Source organism: Homarus americanus, unplaced genomic scaffold, assembly GCF_018991925.1.
Source record: "Homarus americanus isolate GMGI-L3 unplaced genomic scaffold, GMGI_Hamer_2.0 scaffold50564, whole genome shotgun sequence".
Classification (NCBI taxonomy): domain Eukaryota; kingdom Metazoa; phylum Arthropoda; class Malacostraca; order Decapoda; family Nephropidae; genus Homarus; species Homarus americanus.
Window position 1 is genome coordinate 135,380 of NW_024715014.1, and position 26,503 is coordinate 161,882.

The 26,503-nt window shown below is 43.4% G+C and overlaps 1 protein-coding gene across 2 annotated transcripts in view; it reads right to left on the reverse strand.

Moving 5' to 3' along the window:
• Positions 1–3,576: 3,576 nt before the first annotated feature.
• The window catches only part of LOC121879916 (compound eye opsin BCRH1-like), a 37,025-nt gene continuing 14,098 nt past the window's right edge, over positions 3,577–26,503 (reverse strand). Inside the window, exons 1-8 of one of the 2 annotated variants that reach the window (XM_042386727.1) lie at positions 8,165–8,361; positions 7,380–7,587; positions 6,927–7,080; positions 6,178–6,419; positions 4,754–4,912; positions 4,511–4,615; positions 4,192–4,314; positions 3,577–4,040 (exon numbers count right to left, since the gene is read on the reverse strand). In XM_042386727.1, the coding sequence (XP_042242661.1) occupies positions 3,933–4,040; positions 4,192–4,314; positions 4,511–4,615; positions 4,754–4,912; positions 6,178–6,419; positions 6,927–7,080; positions 7,380–7,587; positions 8,165–8,202 (1,137 nt within the window). In that variant the 5' untranslated portion in view covers positions 8,203–8,361 and the 3' untranslated portion in view covers positions 3,577–3,932. Of the gene's footprint in view, positions 4,041–4,191; positions 4,315–4,510; positions 4,616–4,753; positions 4,913–6,177; positions 6,420–6,926; positions 7,081–7,379; positions 7,588–8,164; positions 8,362–26,503 lie in introns of those variants that run through there. The other variant, XM_042386736.1, reaches the window with a different exon arrangement.

Sequence of the window (26,503 nt, forward strand, 5' to 3'; positions counted from 1 at the left end):
ACTTTATCAGACCTACTGGCACTTAAAATCACTTTATAAAGCTTTTGGTTATTGCATGGATCTCTGTGGCACTTTATGGCACTCTAACACCTTATCCCACTTTATAAATGTATGGAAGTCTTAGGTGCCCACAATTACTTTGAGACATTTATACGTCTTCATGCCACAAACACTTCACATCACTTATAAAACTTCATAACGCAAACACTTCACAACACTTATAAACAATTTACGGTACTTAAAAAGCTCTTTCTGAAACTTAAGTTCACTTTGAGACACTTATAACTACTTTACGACACTTATAAACACTTCATGACATTTACAAACACCTTACTACATTGACGAACACTTTACGATATTTTACAAACCTCGTTAATTTCAGTCTCTTCACCGGCTATTTGTTTGTCTATAAGCCTTCGTGTACATCCTCACCAGCATAAGGCAGAGACAGCACTGTGTTGGCTTGTCTCGTTGGAGGCCTTTGTTGACATACTCATAAATTCGAATCCGAGAGATGAAGCAGATTTCAAGACTAGAGCGAACCGACCAAACCTTCTTGTCCTAGCGCTGAAACGGACTGAGTTTGGTCGTGTTTTTCTCATTCGTTTTTCCATATTAGTAACTTTGGAGATCTTTGGCTTTATCTGTTCTTATTATAGAGTGTTATAATGTTTTATACAAAATTATATGCTTGTATTTTAGTTCGTATAATGGCTCATTTTCGGATGATCGAGTCTGATGTAACGAAACAGATAAGAGCTGTTCCTGAACCCTGAAAACAATTGCGTCATGGATGTGTCAAAGTGGAGAGAGTTAACTGGTGACAAAAAGTTTATAGTGTTTATTCCGCTTTATTTGATTATTAAAACAAACAGAAATAAGACAAAACTATTAAACATAAAAAAAAAACAGAGAACACATTTTAAATTTTCTTATTCCAAAAGTCAACGCTTATGGAGACGTGTGTTGTCTGAGGGTGAGCAACCCCAGGTCAGGGTAAACCAGAGCTACCAACACATCTGTCTGGTATATTGTGTGGTTTAATATTTTAGACAGACTACAATTAAACCAAATAGTCCACGGGCCAGACCAGATACCGGTACTACCCAAAGCGGCAAAAGGTCAACGGTGGAAATGTATTTATCCCATAACAATAAGAAAACACCCATGTGATAGCCTGTCCACATGAGTAGGTTAATGTCTTTTCCTGCAGGTTCCATTTTTTTTATCTTAATGGTGATTACCCCTGTAGGTGATATGGTCATTATTATCATATTCTCTATTTATTTATCGAAACAGATGCACTGAAACCCGCATGAATATCTTCTCAATACAGTGTAGCCAAGTTGTGTGCCTAATAAATAAGCTTGTATTTATTTATGAGTGGAGCATAATTCCTGTGTTTTTATCTTTGTATTAACGTACTCTGTATTAGTGTGTGGAGCGTTAATTACTGGTTATATTTTGCTGGTAGAACTGACTGAAGATAAACACTGAGGACGAATATGTGGAAGCCAAAATGGATGACACTACCGCCTACCGGAGAAGGCTGTCGTGAAGTGTGGTTGTACAGACCCCCCAAAAAAGTCCTGTCGCGAACCATGAACCCCGAGATTCAGACTCGTGAACCCGAAGCAGTAGACACTGATACATTATTCTGTCCATAAATGCTTCGGATTCAAGAGTCTGAATCTCGGGGTTCATGGTTCGCGACAGGACTTTTTTGGGTGACACCAAAGGATGTAAAGGAGAGTGCTGCTGCTTGAAGTCTGAGTTACCTTGTACTGAACTCTGTAAGTGTCGTTGTTGTGCATGAAGTGAGTAAATGAATTAAATTTCCTGAACCAACACATTATTATTCCTTTATCTGATATTTTTAACTTGTCTTTTTCTCTTGATGCATAATGTATATCATACGATTTTGTATATACTATATGGCTATTAATTTATATTTATTTTGCTCTTAGACATTTTAAAACTATGATCAAACATATATCAGTATGATTTTTTGTGAAACCATGTGATATTATTTTGTTCTATTATGTCATTGATATTATACTATAGCTCTTGTGTTAATACATACCGTCCTGCCTTTATATGTGTAGCATCTTCGTGGTGTAGATCAATATAGTATTTTTCTCTGACGACTGCAGTACACCTCACCGAATAGGAACTACTTTATACTGTACATACAGTGTATGCTGCAGTCACTGTGTTATTACATCATCCTTACTTCAATAAAATTAATAAAAAACAGACTGAATGCTGCAAGGTTTATTGTTGACTACAGTGAAGACTCGACATAGGAGAAATAAAATATGACCCGAGACGAAGATGGCGCTGTGTTCCTCTCCATTCTCACCAGACTTATGACAACGCATCAGACTGACTAAATAATAATAATAATAATAATAACAATAATAATAATAAAGTACTCTGAAGAGAAATATCCATATGTTTAAGAAATATTCAGAGTAGAGATTGGAAAATAACTAGCTCTAAGGTCGGTAGCTCATGCAAATAATTATGCAACATCCCGTCATTGAGAGCTGAAGGGTTGTAATAGTGAGATATGGTCTGTTCACCCGCTGAGAGGGGAGCGAGCGAACATCAAACGGCGTCGCTTCACCCCGCCAGCCAGCTTTGATTTGTATGTGAGAAATGTGTAGGACTAAACCACACATATTTTCTGTAGTTTTGTCTTATTTTAAGATATAAGTTTCATGGTCTTTTGGCAAATATTTTATGCATTGTAATACTACTAATGTTATGGTAAACTGTATGAGATTATATTGACAACATTTTCAACTCCACCCGCTAAAATCAGTGTGTGAAGGAAATCATGTCTAATTGTTTTATATGACTCTCTCTCTCTCCATCACCACATATACCACATGACAATTTATAATATAACAGCTGATGATGTCACTGAAGCTTACCTTGTGATGCTGGCATGTATTGCATCATCCCTAAGTTTTCTGATTCTGAGGTGTCGGTAGGTCAAGTACCTCATACTTGAAGAGTCCATTAAAGTCACTTAACTCAAAATGAACATTGCATATCCAGGTATTACCGCAATTAAACAGATCTCTTGCAGAGACGAATCCACTTTTTAAGTTTCTGACTTTTGGGAAAACGATGAAACGTGATGTCTCCTTGCTGTCCGTGTCGTGAAAAACAACCGAACACTGCACACTTGTTAGGCATGTTTAAACAGCTCATTCGAGAAAAAATCTTTGGTTGGCCTTAGATTATGTTCTAGTGTGGCCTTAGATTATGTACTTGTGTGGCCTTAAATTATGTTCCAGTGTGGCCTTAGATTATGTTCTAATGTGGCCTTAGATTATGTTCCAGTGTGGCCTTAGATTATGTTCCAGTGTGGCCTTAGATTATGTTCCAGTGTGGCCTTAGATTATGTTCGTGTGGCCTTAGATTATGTTCTAATGTGGCCTTAGATTATGTTCCAGTGTGGCCTTAGATTATGTTCCAGTGTGGCCTTAGATTATGTTCCAGTGTGGCCTTAGATTATGTTCCAGTGTGGCCTTAGATTATGTTTGGCCTTAGATTATCGTGTGGCCTTAGATTATGTTCTAATGTGGCCTTAGATTATGTTCCAGTGTGGCCTTAGATTATGTTCCAGTGTGGCCTTAGATTATGTTCCAGTGTGGCCTTAGATTATGTTCCAATGTGGCCTTAGATTATGTTCGTGTGGCCTTAGATTATGTTCTAGTGTGGCCTTAGATTATGTTCTAGTGTGGCCTTAGAATATTTTTTAGTGTGTGGCTTCAATAAAATCCAAATCAAGAGGCATGAGAAGGAGGAGAAAGGCTGGGAAGGTTCTGTACTGCATATGATAAAATTTGTTGTTCCATTTAAGACGCCATTTACAGCTAACTTACAGTGTTCGTTTGGCAGGTCAGCATGAGTTAATCCTAAGCTTTTTCGTCGTTAGCTGTGGTGTTGCTGGTAACTGACTTGGAATCATCGTTCTTGGGCTGAGTCTCGTGCACACAGAACCAGGGCAAGTGAACTGTGAGAGCCTGTATAGGGAGGAGCCATCCAGTGTTACATCAGGGTCTTACAAGAGTGGCTAAGTGTCATTATAGATTCGTTAAATAATAGTAAGACACATGCTGTGCTGCGGAGAGGAATAATAATAACAGTACTCTGTATTACTTAGGATTTCCTCACCTGACGAAACTTGGGGTGGCTGATGGCGTAGACGAAGGGGTTGTAGCAGGAGGCGGACTTAGCCAACAGAGCGGGCAACATTGTCACCAGGGGAGTGATGTTCTCGTGGTGACCAAGCACACCCTGCGTCAACATCACTCGGTTATTGTGTAGTGTTCTTGAGTGTGAGAATGCTAGACACAGCCAAATGTTAAGCAATATAACAGGATATTAAGATACTAGACATCAGAGGGCAATTCACATTAATAAATAAATTATCAGTATCATCACATAAGATTTTGAGTTAAAAGTAATAACAAGATCAGTAAGTCAAATTAACCTGAATGGTGATGGCTGCGTAAGGCGTCCAGCAGGTCAGCCAGAGAGAAACATTGGCGATGGCTGTCTTGGCAATGCGGATCTCGGCGCGCTGGTTGTCTGCTTCCTGTTGAGGGCGAGTAGGAGAGTCATTGAGGACGACACGGGTAACACTGTATCGTGTATATCTACTAACATATAATAAGAGTTTCTTTATGTATTCATCTATTCAGCCAGAGAAAAATTAACTTAGGAAAAGAGTTACGTTAGAGCGAAGATTGGACACGTTCATCTTCTTGGCTTGGGCCCGCATACCGGCCTCGTGAGCACAGATGGCCTTCACGATGAACACGTATGAACATATGATGATTGACGCCGGCAAGAAGAAGTCGAAGATGAAGATGGCAATGTTGTAACTCTTGGTCTGTTAAGTAGTCAGTAAAATACACAATTATTACTCGTCACTACCAATAGCGAGGCTGTGGAGTAAATCATCAGTTTACAGCTGTGAGAAGGATGATCAGAATATGACAGAACGTGGCCTGTAGCTTTAGAATATGTGGCGCAGTGGTCGGCAGAAACATTACAGACTAATTCGCCAGCTCGTGTTTGGCTGCACTGTACTGTACCGAGAAACTTGTTGCATCTGGCGTGTGTGGTGCTTTGATTAGCTGAACGTGGTCACATGGAAACCTTCTCACTCGGGGAAGAAGAAATTTAGAGCATTTTTTGTGAGTTCTGGTTATGGCGGCGAGCAAAATGCATGGTTAATTTGTGTAAGTTTGCAGGAAGAATCACGAATATAACAGCTTGGTGGATTTAGCTTGGCTAGACTTACATTAAAGACGTCTTTAACGTAAGTCTAGCCAAGCATGGCTTCACTGCACGCGTCGAGGAATGCATCAAAATAGAATTCCACGTGAGTAGGTGGCTTTTGGCTTAGCATTTCATTCATAATAGTGTTTGATGATATGTTGATCGATGTGTTGTGATGTCGTAAAGTGTCTACGACCTGTAAGTCGAAGGTACTAATCCGGGAGCACAAGACTGAGTACATTGTGTGATATGCACAAGGAAATGCATGCATTTACCTTCTTGTCACAAGCGACGAAGCATGAAACAGAAACATAAAGTTTAGAAAAACTGTCTATAGGGGGAAGGGAATGACAATCGTTTTCTAGGACTCTGAAATTGAACACTTCTTCAACGTGGATCATATGGCATCTCAGCCTGTGTAAAGTGAAGCGACAGAGAAACTGTGTGTAACCATCTGAAGGAAACGTCCATTACTTCTCACCAAGAGCATCATCTGTCGTTGCGCGGTAACCTGTGATCTCATACCGACTGACAGTGCAGAGTTTGTGGTTGAAACGAAGTTCGTGAGTGTGTACACAAGACCCAGGGTTCTGTGAAGCTGACACTGACTTCATAATTCTCCCCTCAGACAAATGTCTGTCTTTGAAGAGAAAACATTAAGGTAGTTAAGGCCAGAATACGAGTGATATTATAAAACATATTATTATCAGACCCACAGCCTTGTTTCAGACCATCTCTCGTACAGCTGTTTTGAATAAATGTGACATTCTGCTTCAAATGGAATACTAGTAACACCACACAACTGCAGATAGTGATGATATTCCGCGATGGACATCTGCAGTAGAGACACTGAAGTCTCTAAAGGCAACTTACATTCCAGTCTTGTGTGAGGTAGTCGTAGCTGCAGGAGTCGAGGATGCCCTCAGGGATGTACTTGCCCCAGCCGAAGAAGGGAGGCAGAGCCCAGCCGATGGCCATGGCCCAGCAGAAGAGACACATAACAACAGCTTTAGTCATGGTCATCTTGGGGCCATTGAAGCCATTACAGATGATGTTGTACCTGTCCCAGGAGATCATGCCCAGGGTCCAGATGCTGCACACACCTGTTATGGCGCCTGAAAACAACACTTCCAATAGAATACAATAATAGAATAAAAATTCAACGTACAGCTGGCCAGGTAGGGGACGAAGCTCTCGAAACCGTCGCCAGGTCAGGCATTCACTCCCTCACCGAACACTCGTAAATGATTCTGGTGGGGTAGAGAGGTCATGGTGGCTTCCCGCTGTAAGAGATCTGAATGAATTACAGTCGTATATAAAAACTGTATCATGATAAGTCTTTGTGCGGTATACTTTACAACTTGTACCTTGATTCTTCTCTAAAGACAAGCTGGACACGTAGAGGCTACTTCCCAAAGTACGAAACTTATAATTTATTGTGAGTGAATTATCAAAAAGTCACCGATAATGGCATCAACCAAAGTACGAATATTTTATACACACTTTAAAAAACACGATTTCTTGTGGTGTGTCTGAGAAAGAAGTATTTTGGTCTATACTTTATCTGCTATTTAAAATCATTGTACCGCATCTACTTAGTAAAAAGCTTCTCAAGTGCTCACCCAAGGCAGCATACAGCTCACAGAAGAAGGCGTTGAACATCCACTGGCCGCCGCTGAAGCAGTTGTAGGCGAAGGGAGGGAAGTTAGTGGTCAACATGATGAGGTCAGACAGCGCCAAGTTCACCACCAGTAGGTTGGCTGGAGTCCTCAGGCCCTAATGATGTTACGTTATTAATAAATTACTCCTGAATGCCTGTTTCATATTCACTGGATGATACCTATCAGCTGATAATTATACTGTAGCTGCTTATTCTGCTGGAACCTTTAATACATTCTGTTTTGATTTTAATGAAGGTACACTTCCATCCCTGACACAGTTACAGAAATAAACTAAGATACTTTACTGCGGTCTAGTGAGAAACCTCCAATTTTGGCGCCAAACTGAACAATATTCTCAACGTCAACAATAAATGATGGAAGAGCAACATGGCGAAGAACTGTTACCGTACTTACTGTAGCTTTAATGAAGAGATAGATAACGATGCCATTGCCGGTGATGGAGAAGAATCCGAGGATGATGTAGATGGCACCCAGGAGGTAGTGCCACATGGGGTTGACGGGGGGGAAGCTGTACCAGTGCTCATGTACCATATGTTTGATGGTGTCAGGTACAAAGTCCACGATGGTCAAGCCTTCCGGGTAACCGAAGGATATTCCCTGCCTAAGAACACAAGGTGACGACAAGCATTATCATTCAGGTGTAGAGTGAGTGAAATATCCACGTCTACATCACTGTTGGGAAATGTGTACTATCTGACATCTTACTACAGGTAGAATATGTGATGTAGGGAAGATAAATAAGTCGTCGAAATATTGAAATACTTCTTTGAAATTACCAATATCTTAGAATATCTTGTTTGTATTGGGTATGTTCAGTCCAATACATTTTTTATAACCATGATTATTTTATCACTGACTCATGATAAGTGGCACTGACTCAAGATAAGTGGCACTGACTCATGATAAGTGGCACTAACTCATGATAAGTGGCACTGACTCATGATAAGTGGCACTGACTCATGATAAGTGGCACTGACTCATGATAAGTGGCACTGACTCATGATAAGTGGCACTGAATCATGATAAGTGCCATTGACGCATGATAAGTGGCACTGACTCATGATAAGTGGCACTGACTCATGATAAGTGGCATTGACGCATGATAAGTGGTACTGACTCATGATAAGTGGCACTGACTCATGATAAGTGCCACTGACTAATAGATACTTAACACTAACCCATAAAAGGCAGCCTGTGGTCCTGTGGCGTTAGTCATGGTGATAACAGGTGACAGTGTTAGGTGACGGCAGCAGGTGACAGTGTTAGGTGACAGCAGCAGGTGACAGTGTTAAGTGACAGCAACAGGTGACAGTGTTAGGTGACAGCAACAGGTGACAGTGTTAGGTGACAGCAGCAGGTGACAGTGTTAAGTGACAGCAACAGGTGACAGGTGACAGCAGCAGGTGACAGTGTTAGGTGACAGCAACAGGTGACAGTGTTAGGTGACAGCAACAGGTGACAGTGTTAAGTGACAGCAACAGATGACAGTGTTAGGTGACAGCAACAGGTGACAGTGTTAGGTGACAGCAACAGGTGACAGTGTTAGGTGACAGCAGCAGGTGACAGTGTTAAGTGACAGCAACAGGTGACAGTGTTAGGTGACAGCAACAGGTGACAGTGTTAAGTGACAGCAACAGATGACAGTGTTAGGTGACAGCAACAGGTGACAGTGTTAGGTGACGGCAACAGGTGACAGTGTTAGGTGACAGCAACAGGTGACAGTGTTAAGTGACAGCAACAGGTGACAGTGTTAAGTGACAGCAACAGGCGACAGTGTTAAGTGACAGCAACAGGTGACAGTGTTAGGTGACAGCAACAGGTGACAGTGTTAAGTGACAGCAACAGGTGACAGTGTTAAGTGACAGCAACAGGTGACAGTGTTAGGTGACGGCAACAGGTGACAGTGTTAGGTGACAGCAACAGGTGACAGTGTTAAGTGACAGCAACAGGTGACAGTGTTAAGTGACAGCAACAGATGACAGTGTTAGGTGACAGCAACAGGTGACAGTGTTAGGTGACGGCAACAGGAAGTGTTAGGTGACAGCAACAGGTGACAGTGTTAAGTGACAGCAACAGGTGACAGTGTTAAGTGACTGCAACAGGCGACAGTGTTGACAAGGTTAAGTGACAGACAACAGGTGACAGTGTTAGGTGACAGCAACAGGTGACAGTGTTAAGTGACAGCAACAGGTGACAGTGTTAAGTGACAGCAACAGGTGACAGTGTTAGGTGACGGCAACAGGTGACAGTGTTAGGTGACAGCAACAGGTGACAGTGTTAAGTGACAGCAACAGGTGACAGTGTTAAGTGACAGCAACAGGTGACAGTGTTAGGTGACAGAAAATAGTGGCCCATGCGGTGATTCTAACAGGACCTCTCCCTGGACACACGACGGTGGAGAAGTCAGATGAAGCCGCTGTATTGAAGAAGGCTTGATGTGGCCACCTTATATACACGCTGGGGTGGGCGGTGGGCGGGGGACGGGGGGCGGTGGGCGGGGCGGGCGGGGTGAGGGTGGGTGAAATATGAACATAAGTGGATCACGAAGTCTTATAAATGTCGATTAAATAGACAAAGGGCATAAGGCTTACCTCTCATATGCTCGATTTTTTTAGGATTCTTTGGCACGTTTTCTTTTAGTCACCAGTTGAAAAATTACACACACACACACACACACACACACACACACACACACAGACACACACACACCGCCACCTTCTACTACCTGAGATTCTTCGCCTATAAGTTACTAAATGACATCACAACCACAACATGGTTTTACACAACCTCTTACAGACCGCTACAAGAACAACCACGTTACAGCTAGGGTGGAGACTTTCTGTGAGTCTTCTGTTACTGTACTTCACTAACTTGTTCTTCTTTGGGGCGGGAGGGGTTATGCGTCAAGAGTTTCCCTGTGGATGAGTACAAGAAGAATAAGTCTAATTGTGGCATCACTTTTCCCCCAAGAGCCACAGGTAAGGCAATGGCAGGTTAGGTTAAGGCAGGTTAGGTAAATTACACATTTAATGAACAACTGATGTAACGACTTATACAGGTCACAGGTGGTTAAAATTAATTAAATTCGTCTATAATATTTCGATTTTTCTGTTTTACCTCATGAGCAGTTAAGGGTCAAAGGTCATTAAACCACCTATGGATATGAATATGGTAGTAATTAAACTGCTATAGCAGTAATCTTATGACACTAGGACAGGTGATAAGCCAACCAAAAACTCGCCTGTCAACAACCTGGTATATAAGGCGTAGTAAGGTCTATCCGTTATTCCTTGAAGAAAATACTAAGAAAATATTAATATTATTTTCCTATAAATCTTCTTTCATCTTCTTCATTATCACAGGTAAATGTATCTTATGTTTTCTTGTGTATAAAAGAGAAGTTCCTGCTACCAAGTTTTTTTTAAGCCGCGTTCAACCGGTGTGTCCCAGTCAGTAGCGATGTCCCGTGATGATCCACTCAGCAGTTTAGTCTAAGTGGATTTTCTGGAACGTCGACACTTGCTACTTGACTTAATTCACCCTCACAGCGAAGGGCTTCACCGAGTCAGGTATTATAGCTAGCAACGATTTTTTTTTTCAAGTATCCGTGAGTGATACTAATCCTGAGCCCGTGTGACTGTAATTTACTGTTCTGATTTGCCGAAGAAATCTTTCATTAATAGTGATGAGGACTTTATGGGTTCTATTATTAACGCCAGGTTTATTAGATATTTTTTTTTACCCCCTTCCTTGTCGAATAATATAACACACTAGTGAAAAAACCCGTGCACAACGCTGGCATTTGGCATCACAGTGGTATACGCTTTCCTTATACGAGAATATGTGGAGCTGACACCGGTACTTAGCTTTTTTCACTTGTCATAATGCAATTTCCTTTTCATTGCAATCCTAAAATGGTGATATTTATGGTAACTCGAAAAATATTAATCTAATGTTTTTATTTTATTTGAATGTCGGTCGCATTAATAAATTCTTGGTGAAAGTTAAATAATAAACATTAAATATTGGTCTGCTTATACTGACGAGTGAAACGAAAAAAGTCAATACTTATTTTTTTTAATCTAAACTTGTAAAATCATAAAAACTAACCAATTTAATTTATATTTTCTTTTGATAGACGTTTAATAATTTCTTGGATAGAAAGTCAAATTAAAAAATCAATTATATTAAGTGACAATTTGTCTGAAGTAATGGTATTTAGGTAAAACACAATACTACTCTTATTCTGGTTCACCAGTGAGTTAATAGAAGAAAAAAAATGAATAGTTTCATCCAGGATATAATTACAGAGGGTAAACTGCCACGGGGGTGATTACAGAATAAAAACTCTCTCTCCACCTCACAAACAAAACATGGGTTCCCAGGTATTACATGACGCAGTCCACCAAGTTACTTTTGTTTTTCTCTCACACTTATAAACGACTCCCCTTAGAACAATTTAACACAATTTACTGTAATTTCGTCAGTTTTCCCACACTTTAACGCAATTTTCTCAATAAAAATACAATAACGAATCCCGACACCCATAAGAGGAGACACTTTATCAGTTATGCCGAGAATTTAATACAATGATTTTCGTTATTCTAAACTTAATGAGCGGCGGCAGCACACACCCATGTGACGTAATTGTGACGTCATCAGCAAAAAATACACAATAGACGTGAAGAACCAAAACATATTGTCTGGTACAGTCACCCAAAAAACGTCCTGTCGCGAACCATGATTCAGACTCGTGAACCCGAAACAGTAGACACTGATACATTATTCTGTCCATAAATGCTTCGGATTCAAGAGTCTGAATCTCGGGGTTCATGGTTCGCGACAGGACTTTATTAGGTGACTGTACATAACACTTATTACAAATGCATGAATTAATATGGGGAATTATTTGAATCTGTGAGCTTGTATGGCAATCTATCTATCTATCTATCTATCTATCTATCTATCTATCTTCGTGATATACAACAATGCATTTTCTTTTACCATTATTGTACACACACACAGTGACTGATTGAGTTAAGTCACACTGGAACAAATATCCCTCCTGGGAAATAATCTCCATCACCTCGCCTCTCCCTCGTCTTCTTCCTAGCCTGACTGACCCACCTCTCTCTCCTCTCACTAACCTGACCCACCTCTCTCTCCTCTCCCTAACCTGACCCACCTCTCTCTCCTCTCCCTAACCTGACCCACCTCTCTCTCCTCTCCCTAACCTGACCCACCTCTCTCCTCTCCCTAAACTCCCCTGACCCACCTCTTTCTCCTCTCCCTAACTTGACCCACCTCTCTCCTCTCTCCCTAACCTGACCCACCTCTCTCTCCTCTCCCTAACCTGACCCACCTCTTTCTCCTCTCCTAACTTGACCCACCTCTTTCTCCTCTCCCTAACTTGACCCACCTCTCTCTCCTCTCCCTAACCTGACCCCCTCTCCCTCTAACCTGACCCCACCTCTCTCTCCTCTCCCTAACCTGACCCACCTCTCTCTCCCTCTCCCTAACCTGACCCACCTCCTCTCCCTAACCTGACCCACCTCTCTCTCCTCTCCCTAACCTGACTCTCCCTAACCTGACCCACCTCCTCTCCCCTAACCTGACCCACCTCTCTCCTCTCCCTAACCTGACCCACCTCTCTCCTCTCCCTAACCTGACCCTCTCTCCTCTCCCTAACCTGACCCACCTCCTCTCTCTCCCTAACCTGACCCACCTCTCTCCTCTCCCTACCCACCTCTCTCCTCTCCCTAACTTGACCCCACTCTCCTCTCCCTAAGCCCTAACCTGACCCACTCTCTCCTCTCCCTAACCTGACCCACCTCTCTCTCCTCTCCCTAACCTGACCCACCTCTCTCTCCTCTCCCTAACTGACCCACCTCTCTCTCCTCTCCCTAACTGACCCACCTCTCAATATAATTTCTTTACTACTCCTTTAACTGTTAGTCGTATTTCCGCGCTGCGTCAGACATGTTCACAGTGCTCCTACTTTTATCCAAGTCTTCATGTGATAATTATAACTAGTTGAGGAGCCCGGCGCTGTTCTTGACCACGCTACCTCCACTACACCATTAACTGCACCACATTAACTTCATGGTTAGGTTAGGTTTGGTGGGGATTTTTCCCAGCGAGGCCAAAATTTCGCCAGTCTTTAAAACTGTAGTCGGAATTCATAAACAGACAAACAAAGAAACAAACAAAAACAGATACATTCCTTTTATTATAATAATAATAATAATAATAATAATAATAATAATAATAATAATAATAATAATAATAATAACAGCTGCAAGGAACGTCCTCACGCTTACCCCGCGGCAGTGCCCCAAGAGACGACGCTCTAACACCGCCGGGCCACCCACCCAGCACACGTCTCTCTCTCTCTCTCTCTCTCTCTCTCTCTCTCTCTCTCTCTCTCGGTACAGCCAACAGACGTCACGTAGCAGACGTCATGTTCCTGTCTTCTGAGCTACAGCAGAAGATATTTAACCAGATAGCAGAAGTCGAGTCTCTGTCCTCCCTCCCTCAGCAGACGGGGTGGAGGGTGGAGACAGCAGGTGGGGACTGAAGTAAACGACATAACCGAACCATCTCACGTTTTCTGTTCTCGTAAATATAGCCCGAGGGCGTGACCAGTGTCGGGACAGACAGAGACAGAGAGATATTCTCTGCATCACGTAATCATTTTGAATAAGTATGCAGCTATATATATTTTCTGGACTTACAATAAAAAAAAGGAAAATTGGCAGGGAGTGAACACACAGTTAACTACGAGTTGTTAATAGTTTTTACAGTGGTTGGGATTGAGCTGTTCTTCAAGTGATCAGTACGTGGTCGGATGGGCTGGATGCAGTTGTAGTGTGAACAGCAATTCGCGGACGAGGGATCTCGGGTGGAAGCAGGAGACCCGAGGATGGTGCAGAAGCTTCCCCACACACAGTGGCACGAAAAGCATTATCGGGCCAACTCTGAACCCACGACAGGACCTTTTAATAGATAGATAGAGATAAATTCTTCAGCGTTTTCTCCTTTCCAGACGTTGCTAGAGTAAAGGCAGAAGAGGTCGTACTATCAACTCTTCTTTCACACCTTCCCGTTCCCCTCATCTCTCCCTTCCTTTACCCCCCATCTCTCCCTTCCTTCACCCCCCATCTCTCCCTTTCTTCCCTCCCCATCCCCCTTCCTTCCCTTTTCCCCATCCGTCCTTCCTTCTCCACCCCTCCCTTCCTTCTCTCCACCCTCCTTCCCTCTCCTCCCTTCCTTCCCTCACTCCCGGATGCGCCCCTCTCTACATCCTTCCTCCCAGGGTTAAGTATGGCCAGATGCTTCTAATTCACTTCCGGATATTTGATAAGATGAGGAAACAGGAAGGAGAGGCGAGGGAGGAAGAGGAGGGATGGAGGGAGGGAGAGAGTGTGTGTGTGTGTGTGTGTGTGTGTGTGTGTGTGTGTGTGTGTGTGTACATTGTTCGTATACTTAATGAATCAATGTGAATTTTGAATTTGTATGACGATTTGATTGAATGTCTATCTATCTATTTATCTATCTAAGAATTATTGTGTTTTGTTTTGTTTTTCGTTCATTGGATTTCATTTACGTGAGTTTGTTTATTTATCTCTTGTTTTTCTTTTCTTTTCTCTGTATGTGACTGAGTGAGATCATTGGTTTGAATGTAGACGACTCACGTGTAGAAAACTAGAATCACTTTTCCTTTATCATAATGTTATCACGTTCCTAATACATAAGCGTGGAGAAAGTATTTAGCGAATTATCTGAAATCTAACAAGTGTTGTATCAGTTAGGTGTTGTATCAGTCAGGTGTTGTATCAGTCAGGTGTTGTATCAGTCAGGTGTTGTATCAGTCAGGTGTTGTATCAGTCAGGTGTTGTCGAGAGCTTGTGAATTTTAATTATATCAGAGGATGAAGTCTTTGTCGTCCGGTGTGTCACATGTGCTGAGGGTTAGGTGATGTTATCCGGCTATCACAAACTCCCCCAGTTATTACACTTCACCTTCTGCCACCTCTGCTGGACCACCTGTCTCTAAGGTCGACACACTTACCCTAACACTACCTGCACACCAGCTATTTTGACCACAGTGGCGTAGCATTGTAATCCCTCGGGGAGTTGATATCCTAGGAGGGTCAGGAAGCCATATGAACGACAGCCGGGATAATCTTGACTTAAATCCTTCCGCCTCTACCCATCTCCTACACCAGGGGCTTGATGCTCCTCCTCATGCTGCTGAGATTTTCCTCATTTTTCCTCACTGAGAGAAGATGAGGTAGTGGGTTGTGTTGTGGTTGAGTGATTGGTGTCTGGCTGACTTAGTGACGTCGGGCGTGTGGGCTGAGGTGAAGGAGGTGAGACAGTTTTAGTACTTCTGCTTCCTTCCGTAGGTGAGCATATGGTGACGCACGCCAGGTGTATACTGGTCACAGGTGAGGTGATGGCTGCGACACAAACATACGCACACACACACCCATACACGTACATACATATAAACATACATACATACATACATACATACATACATACATACAAGGCACACTCGCCATTACACAAACACCTCCAGAAAACTCTTATCGTTACACCTTCACTACAACGAACGCAGGATTGCAGCTTCTGTGTCTGGTGCTGTTATGTGCTTCAACAGCTAAGGCAAACGCTAGGACAACAGATAAGGCAACAGCTAACGTTTCTAAGCGCGTACTGTAGTTTAGATCAGTCAAGATCAGACCAGTGGAGTTTATATACAGTATTTCTCTCTCTGAATGATACCTATAAATTTGTCTGTGTTCACCTGGCTGTCATCTTCACCAGGTAAGTGTCAGAGGTCATGAACTGATGAGATATTCTCTAGGTAAATGTCAAGGTAAAAATAAAAAATAAATATCCGGGGGTGTTTAGTGGTTTCTGGGGGGGTGTTGTAGGGGTGTTGTGGTGTATCTGTGAGTGTATGGGGATCTCTAGGGGTGTCTGGAGGTCTCTGGGGGGTCTGGAGGTCTCTGGGGGGGGGGTCTCTGTGGTCTCCGAGAGGGGTGTTTGAGAGTCACAGGAATAGCGGGTCACTGAGCACAGCTTATCTGCCGCTATAAATTCAACAACTTCCTCCAGGGGGGAAGATTTACACACACATTATATTCATTCATGACGAGGCACAGGTGACGTCATGCTAATCAATAACAATTTACACGTGATGGAGAGAGTACGTGGTGATATTTACTAACCTGAAACATCTGCAGCTTTGGTATTTATGTCTCTGTCAGCGGCTGGGAACATGTGACTTTTGGGTGATGATGGGAGCAAGGCAGGTGTGTGGAGCTGATTTTCTCCTGTAGTCTGTTTACATACCTACTCTCTCTCTCTCTCTCTCTCTCTCTTCCTCATAAACAAGAGAGAGAGAGAGAGAGAGAGAGAGAGAGAGAGAGAGAGAGATGTCAGGTAAAGATAAAATTTAGGAACGGGAGGAGAAGAGAAGAGAAGAGAGGTAGATAAAGGAGAGACAGATGGTAGTGTAGGTGGTCCGTGTCAGTCAGTGTCTCACCCACTCTAATGAAACGTTCCCATGTGGTGGTGGACCAGACCTATGTGGTCCCCTTACACCTGTGACTGATGTAAATGGCAGCTGTACAGGAGTTAACACGATACGAGAAATAAGGAAATTGCTACTTACCAGGGTCGGTTAACCGGAGAGAACTGATATGGATGAACCTCTGTTTATTTACACGAACCAGCTGATCTTCTCGATCCTCTCTCAACAGATAATTATGGCGCTCACTTTTATCTTCTCATCCTGGACGATCCCTGATGTCATCTTAACAACATTCAGGTTTAACATGTGAGTCAGGTCTACATACTGCTATAGTCTTTGCCATACATATTACAGTTCGTAATCTAAACAAAAAAGTTTCCTATGGTTGTTACAATATTAATATCAGTATATTAGTTTTAGTATTAATAGTAATATTATATGTATAAATCTAATCATATGTGTTTCATTAGATCGTCAGAAATATATTTTATGAGCTGTTAAAGTATGCCTTCTAAGTACTGTATGTTCATTTATTATCAATAATATTCCTCTAAGATATTAAATATTTATTGCTACAAATATATATGACACCGATAGATTTCTTTCACCCAACTATTTCTATTTATTTTATTAATAATCTTTCTTAATATACTACAACGGAACACAAATTTAAGATGATAAAATTTGTGAAAGGTTGAAGAATTTAGCGAGACAATGAATAGTCCTGTTGAACGTCCATCCGTCAGCTGCCTTCCACATTACCTACTACTATGAACTGATTCCCACATCTACTTTTCAAACATTGTTAGAATAAAGGTGATAAAAGCTATGGCGTGGAAAGAACGTTTAAAGTGTTCTACCAAGATTAACAACTCTGATGTAAACAAACTTTTCTCAAACGTATTTAACTTTAACAAACTATTATTATATTCTTCAACTTTTTGGTGTCAAATTAGTCTTTCAGAAAACTAAACACAAGAGTAAGGATACAAATGTGTAGGTCGGCACAGGTAGCTCACGTCTGGGTACTCTAGTCAACCTTATGTAGTCAACCTTGCGTAATAGATCTTCAAGTACCTTCTAGAGGTAATGAACTTGTACTACTTGTTATACATGTTTAGAGAGAACAACTGAACTTGTAATTGTAGACTAGGTGGAATAGTTTTTGTACGATCTATTGTGTGTGTGGAGAGACTCTGAACATCCTTACCCAACGCTGTTTTGTACAATACCTGGTAAGCCTCGACTCGTTCGATATGAGGTATTGTATTTCAGTGCCTCGTTAACTCTTTGTTTGGTAATGTAGACACAAAACTCCCGGGTCACATTCACCCTCACTCTCACTTTCTCTCCGCCACTTTCATTCTCAACTTCCTCTTTTCCTCACCATCTCCCTCTTCTCTCATTTACTGTTTCCCTCTATTCATATGTCTCTTCTTTCTTGTTTCTTTTTACTCTCATCCGCACCTTCTGTCTCTGTCAGTATCTCTCACACCTAGGAGATTTATACCAACGTTCTCTCACACCTAGGAGACTTATACCAACGTTCTCTCACACCTAGGAGATTTATACCAACGTTCTCTCACACCTAGGAGACTTATACCAACGTTCTCTCACACCTAGGAGACTTATACCAACGTTTTCTCTCACACCTAGGAGATCTACCAACCCCGGAGACTGAGCCTATTTACTGTACGTGTGTGGGACTCAGAGCACAAAGTCCCATTTGTTGTCTGACTCTTAAGTGTTATCATTATTTATCTTCCCTATAACTATCGACTCTGATAACAAAGTAATATTTATGTGTTTTGGTGTAGCGAAGTGTAGTGTGTAGTGTGGTGCAGTATACAGATGTAGTGTGGGCGTTGTGTGATGGTGTGGTGTGCATGGTGTGGCTTACGGAGAAACTGTATTCATCGTGTGATATTTGATCATTACATTATATACACTTATATGCTGGGGCACCGAGTCATTGTCTGGTTGGTTTTTGGGGTCGACACAATGGGCGGAAATATTATTAGCATGTAGTAGTAGTAGTAGTAGTAGTAGTAGTAGTGTGTTGATACGGGAAAGTTATAATGCCTGCTTTTATCTTGTGATCACGAAGAAAGCTCTGGAACGCACTCTACAGGAGGCCGTGGGAAGGAGAGTGTGGTTCTACAGTACTGGTGGGAATGTGAGGAGTATTTACCTGCTGTCACAGAACCAGAGTAAACCAACGAAAAAGGATAAAAAGTAAGATTTGTTTTGTGGTCTATGAGGAGGGTGAGCTGTCGGAGGAGTTTTTCTGTGGTCAGCGGCTCATCGGCCAGTAGAAAACCGAGGGAAGATGAGCGGGAGGTGGTGCTGGTGTTGAAGCAGAGGTGATGGTGTTGGAGCAGAGGTGTTGGTGTTGAGGCAGAGGTGTTGGTGTTGAGGCAGAGGTGGTGTTGAAGCAGAGGTGCTGGTGTTGAGGCAGAGGTGTTGGTGTTGAGGCAGAGGTGTTGGTGTTGAGGCAGAGGTGTTGGTTGGAGGCAGAGGTGATGTGAGGGATGGTGATGTTTCCAGGCCACCAAGTGACTCCTGAGAGGACGAGTGGGAAACCTTTGATGTCAGATTAAGTCGGGAGGCATTGAACGTGACACTAGTGGCACCTTCTAGTTAAAGTGACACACGCCATATAGTTAAATTCATGGCCACCTGACACTAGGGATGTGGTATTGTGGTGCGTCAAGTGTTAGTTTATGAACGTTGTTCCTCAAGTAATTATTTCTGGAACAGACAACAAACAACTTTTAGATATCATCATAGTCATGTTCTTCCCGCTACCAGGCAGATTAGTGACCAGCCTCCAGACGGGCTAGTGGCGGGCTAGTGGCGAAGAGGATAAAGTAAAGGAAGGAAGTGCTCTGCCTCACCTCCGGCCCCTCTGGTGTGTGGCGTCAGGTAACTTGTGGTGTTCAAGGTTTATAACGTGACACGTGTGTTTGTAACCTGAACTGGAGACATCAAGATCGAATTTGATGACGTGTAAGAGACAGATAGACCATTAAGAAGTTACTTGATTTAGAAGAAAATATGTCAAATATTAAGGCCACATTTAAACACCATAGAACTGAACAACCAATAAGACGCCTCAAGCACGGATTTTAATGAACCTTAAGACGTTGACCGTCCTGGACTGTCAACTGTCACTCCACATCTTCCCCGCCTCTCCACCCCTTCCCTCCTCCCCCCGCCTCTCCACCCTCCCCTGCCTCTCCACCCCTCACCTCCTTCCGCCTCTCCACCCCTTCCTCCCTCCCCGCCTCTCCACCCGTCACCTCCCTTCCCGCCCTCTCCACCCCCTCCCTTCCCCGCCTCTCCACCCTCACCTCCCTCTCCCGCCTCTCCACCTCACCTCCCTCCCCGCCTCTCCACTCCTCACCCCAAAAGATAATGGGGTGGCGAGGGTGAAATAATACTCATGTTTATGCTGCTTCTACTCCTGGCAGGGTGAGGCAGGGGGTCACTATACTCTACCTCCCGTCGTGGAGTGTGTGGTTAGAGCGAGGTGCTGCCCTCTGCCTCTGATTACTACTGTACTATTGAAACGGTGTTGACGAGGCAGAGAAGAAAGTGTAGTGCTTGGTATAAGAGAGAGAGAGAGAGAGAGAGAGAGAGAGAGAGAGAGAGAGAGAGAGCAGTACATTTATGGTGCCCAAAGTTATTTTACGCATAGAAGAAAGAAAATAATCATAGTTGTTCAGGCAAGTTACAGTACGACAAATTATGGTGATAATTGTCGGTGATAACAGATATATGACGAAGATTTACTACCAAATAATCTTAACGTCGAGGTACACTAGAGTTATTATTTTGTTTTACACGCATGTACAGGTAATTTATCCTGGTCGGGGGGAGCCTTGAGAGTCTAAGGTATCAAACCAAGAGTAGATAAGTAAAGAAGCAATTATGACTGACAGTGTTACCCGGCATATACGTGGGTGACAACCGTGGGGAACAGTGGTAGAATATGGCGATTATGGGCACTGCTATTATTTTGTGGTATTACTGTTGTTGGTTCATAGTTACTAACCTAACCTAACCTAACCTAACCTAACCTAACCTAACCTAACCTAACCTAACATAACCTGGCTATTTTGATTAATGTAAATTCGTATCTCACCTCGATGAGACGCCATAGTGACTTGTGTTAATAACCTAACCTAACTTGGATCCAACCTAACCTGTCCCCGATGTAAATTAAAGTACAGTTGGCTCCCTGGATGCCTAAAGTTCACTTCATAATTATTCACCATACAGTCCAACAACAACAACAACAACAGCATCAGAAACAAGAACAACAATAATAATAATAATAATATAACAACATCAACAACAATAATATAAATAACAAACAATAAATAACAATAACAACAATAATAACAACAATAATAATAATAATAATAATAATAATAATAATAATAATAATAATAATAATAATAATATTCCGGCTGGGTGTTTCTAAATTTTCAATCATAAATATGTCGAGTACAAAACCTTGGTGACAACTGCATTATAATTACGGGTCGTGCGGCGGTCACTACACAGAGCTGTGGTTTTGATAGGGTGGGGGGGTGGGGGGGGGTAGGATTAGCGGAAGTGAAGGTGAGGAGGGGAAGAAGATGAGAGAAATAAGAAAAGAGAGAGAAGAGAGAGAAATATAATGTTTGGTTGATAGAGACAAAGAGAGACAAAAAATAATAGCAATGGAAAAGGGTAAAGGAAGAGAGACAGAGAGAAAGAAAGAGAGATGGTAAACAACAAAATAGGGAGTGAAGGAGAAAGATGATAAGACAATAGGTGTAGATTAGAGGTCAAGAAGACGTAGAGGAACAGGAGAGGTAGAGGTAAAACACACGGGGTGGAGGTGAGGGGTGCTGCAGGGTAAGTGTGTGGTAACCCTTCTGTTTCTGAATCTCTCTCCCCAACACACTGGTACGGGAAACGCTTGTTGTTCCCTGGGACTGTATTTGCCACGCTGCCTTTCTGTCTCAGGGGGGTAGAGGTTCTGTCTGTTTATCTGTCCTCGAGTGTAGTGGTTGTGGTGGCTCTGTCTGTGCTAGAGGATAGTGGCTGTGGCTCTGTCTGTCCTAGAGGGTAGTGGCTCTATTATATTAGTATACGCTGGCTGCGGTGTTAATACTCGTATGTATACAATGAACCAGCTGATTTCGGTGAGGATAAACTCCGTAGTGTCTATCTCGGTAAAAATAACTACTTTATAAACAGAACCAGAATAATCATAATACTACATTCTTATCCGGACTAAAGCGACATCCCACCCTCTGCTTCCGTGACGAAATCCTGAAACAGGTCTTGTCAACGCGACTCAGCGGTTGACGCAACACTGGCGTCCACCTACCACACACAGTCAACCTCAGACCACCCAGCCAATGGTTTCCTCAAGTTATAAAGCGCTACCGTTTGTGGTGTAGTGGTGCCGTCACTCCTCTCGCAATATTAGGAACACGGGTTCGATTGCATATGCCGACAGGATTTTGAAATTAGGATTGAGTGCTTCAGAGATTTACGGAAGATCACAAGTAGTCGTAGTGTATTTATGTCTTCCGGAATATTCTCGCCGCCATCTTTGTGTCGTGTCAGTCAAGAGAAACGAACGGTTGAGAACTCGAATCACCTAACTTGTGATAAATGAAATTCCTGATGATGTGTAAGGAAGGAAATTTAATATTTGTTATTTTTACATTGTTGAATTTCATTTAGACGCGTATATGTTTTTTTTCTCGATTTTTCTTCTTAAAAAAATATTAAATGTCAGTTGTTTATTATGACTTAATTATCTTGAAGTTTGTTAATTATGTACACACACACACACACACACACACACACACACACACACACACACACACTACAAAAAAAGTTGTTTCACTTTAAAATATTAACACCAACCTCAAACTTTAACGCACGTAAGTCACAAGAGGAAGCAAAGGAAGAGTGTGAATGATGAAAAATGAGATCACTGAAATAGCTGACGAGAAAATGGTATATAACGCCGAGTGGTGGATCATGTAACGGTGTTTAGGTTGTCATGTGTCCAACAGGTGTGTGACGGGGCCTCTCCCTCCCTTCCTTCCTCCCTTCCCCCTCCTTCTCTAACCCATCTCTACCAACCCTCCTTCACCACTCTCCTTTTCCACTCCCTCCTTCCCCATCCTCCTTCCCCACCCTTCCTTCACCACCCCCCTTCACCACCCTCCTCACCACCCCTCCTTCACCACTCCTCCTTCACCACTCTTCCTTCTTCACCATCCCCCTCCTCTTCACCACTCCCTCCCCTTCACCACCTCCCTTTCCACCCTCCTTCCCCACCCTCTCCTTCAACCCACCTTTTCTCCACCACCACCACCACCCTACCACCTCTCTCCCCACCACCACAGTCGTCAGATGTGTGGTACAGGTGTGGCTACCGATGATGACCTGCATGTTTGTACAAGTGTGTGCCAGTAGTTTGAGGACACACCTGTAAAAAGACGATATGAAAGAAAGAAAAACATTTAGGTTGACAGCACTGGACGTTGACCATTATTGTACCGTCCCCTTGTGCAGTACCGTCTATACTGTACCGTCCTCTTGTGCAGTACCGTCTATACTGTACCGTCCTCTTGTGCAGTACCGTCTATACTGTACCGTCCTCTTGTGCAGTACCGTCTATACTGTACCGTCCTCTTGTGCAGCACCGTCTATACTGTACCGTCCTCTTGTGCAGCACAGTCTATAGTGTACCGTCCTCTTGTGCAGCACCGTCTATAGTGTACCGTCCTGTTGTGCAGTACCGTCTATAGTGTACCGTCCTCTTGTGCAGCACCGCCTATACTGCACCGTCCTCTTGTGCAGCACCGTCTACACTGTACCGTCCCCTCGTGCACCACCGTCTATACTCCTGTACCGTCCCTCGTGCAGCACCTCCCGTCTATACTGTACCGTCCCTCGTGCACCACCGTCTATACTGTACCGTCCCCTCGTGCAGCAATCGTCTATACTGTACCGTCCCCTCGTGCAGCACCGTCTATACTGTACTGCACCGTGCAGCACCGTCTATACTGCACTGTCCCTCGTGCACCACCGTCTACACTGTACCGTCCCTCGTGCACCACCGTCTACACTGTAACGTCCCCTCGTGCAGCACCGTCTATACTGTACCGTCCCCTCGTGCACCACCGTCTACACTCGTACCGTCCCTCGTGCACCACCGTCTATACTGTACCGTCCCCCCTGTGCACCACCGTCTACACTGTACCGTCCCCTCGTGCACCACCGTCTACACTGCACTGTCCCTCGTGCACCACCGTCTACGTCGTCCCCGTGCACCACTGTCTACACTGTACCGTCCCCTGTGCAACCACCGTCTACACTGTACCGTCCCCCGTGCAGCACCGTCTATACTGTAACGTCCTCCCCTGTGCAGCACCGTCTATAATTGCACTGTCCCTCGTGCACCACCGCCTTACACTGTACTGGTCCCTCGTGCACCACCGTCTACACTGTACCGTCCCCTCGTGCACCACTGTCTACACTGTACCGTCCCCCCTCGTGCACCACCGTTCATACTGCACCGTCCTCGCAGCACCAATCAAAGTTCACACTGTACCGTCCCCCCGTGCACCACTGTCTATACTGTACCGTCCCCTGCACCACCATCTACACTGCACCGTCCCCTCGTGCACCACCGTCTACACTGTGACCGTCCCCCTCGTGCACCACCGTCTACACTGTACCGTCCCCTGTGCACCACACTGTCTATACTCGTACTGTCCCTCAGCACCAATTGCCCACACTGTACCGTCCCCTCGTGCACCACCGTCTACACTGTACCGTCCCCTCGTGCACCACCGTCTACACTGCACCGTCCCCTCGTGCACCACCGTCTACACTGTACCGTCCCCTCGTGCACCACCGTCTACACTGTACCACCGCGACACTCCAGTTACAGCATCACTACAGCCAAATTTAAATAAGAGAGATGAGGAGGAATCTGGCCGGGTTAGATTAGGTTAGTCTTAGGGTGATTCATCATAAGGTGAAATAAGCTGGAGTGTAATCTTTAGGTGATTCGATACACATCCATATTCATCAGTTCATTTCGTGAGTTGTAAGGTAGAGAGAAACGACACTTACAGTACTATCTGCACCTTGAGAAAAATATCATAAATCTATAGAAGAAAAGAGCAATGAGTCACCTCCACATGGCCGCTCGTAGCTCTGAACCTTCCTCAAAGTGAACGTGAGTGAAATAGAGCAGAACCTGAAGGGACTGGAGTGGATGAAAGGCGGCCCACAGTCACTCCCGGTCACAGGTGAGGTAAATGAAGTTAGGAGGTAGTTAAGAGCTTCTGGGCCTGCTACAGCGGGAGACACGATCAGTGGAGCTGGTTGTAAGGAAACACTGACGACAATAACAAAAGGTGAAAGGAATATGTGTAATTACTTTGTTCTTTAAGAGGTGAAGGTGTAGAAAAAAACAACTAATTTATCGTCCAATAATTTGTAGTTTTATTTCGTGCAATATTATGTAACTCAAGCAATCAATTCAGAGTACCGTCCTTATATCTGAGGGTTGGCGACCACAGTCCTCCACTCTAAACCTTCTCTGGCTGTTTCTACCAATCCTCCAAGGTTTTGTGTCTCTCAGGGGACTCAGTTTTTAATTTCCATCATCCATCTCAGTCTCTACCTTCCCCTGGCCCTCCTACCCTCAACTTTATCCATAAATATTTCTGTTATTATTCCTCCATCCCTAATTAAATGACCAAAGTATCTCATTTGACTTTTTCTGTACATTTCAAGTAATTCTCCTAAGTTTTTGCTAATGTTAGTAGTTCTTCATTTGTTTTCGGCGCCAGCGTAACTTATTCTTAACATCCGCCTATAACACCACATCTCAGAGGCCTCCAACCTCTGTCTGGTGTCTGCTGAAAGAGTCCACACTACTGACCCGTGCATCAGTCCTTGCTCTATAAAACCTTTCAGCAGCCTTTTTCTCATATTGAAGTTTATGTTCCTTTTCATTAGGTCTTTAAGATTATCAAACGCCGTTTCTGCTTGACCTATTCTTGTTATGATTTCTTCCATACATCTACCATCACAGTTAATGTTACTTCCCAAATACAAAACAAATTCCGCTTGTTTACCATAATTTTTCTTTTAGGATTTATTTTCAATCTGGAGACAACCGTTACTCTCGACTTTACAGCATTAACTCTTGAACCATATTCTTCACCTTTTTCCACTCATCGGTTAACCAGTTTTAGTAATGCCTCTCCACTACCCGTGATAAGAACAGTATCATCAGCATAACGTTTACCATTAACTTTAAGTCCTTCATTATCACTTATAACTTCTCTCATTAATAATTCTGAATATATATTATACAATGAGGAGACAGAACACAGCCTTGTCTTACTCCCTGTCTAACTGTGAACCAATTAGTAAGTTCATTATTTACTAACAATTCTGTGTGAGTAAATATTGTAACACTATAATACTCGTGTAAATCTGTCATGTCATAATTACCTATAAAATTACCGACTTCAAATAGATCTAGATTTTCTTCATGCCCGTGGTGGTGGTGGTGGTGGTGGTGGTGGTGGTGTGGTGGTGGTGGTGGTGGTGTGGTGGTGGTGGTGGTGGTGGTGGTGGTGGTGGTGGGTGGTGGTGGTGGTGGTGGTGGTGGTTGTGGTGGTGGTGGTGGTGGTGGTGGTGGTGGTGGTGATGATGGTGGTGGTGGTGGTGGGTTGTTTGTTTACAGTTTCTAATGAACACACACACACACACACACACACACACACACACACACACACACACACACACACACACACACACACACACACACACACACACAGAGGGTGATTAGCGTCGTTACGGGGTATTGTGGTAGACCAAAATATGTCCACCAAACCAACAAGGAGAGGAGGGAGGGGAAGGGAAGAAGA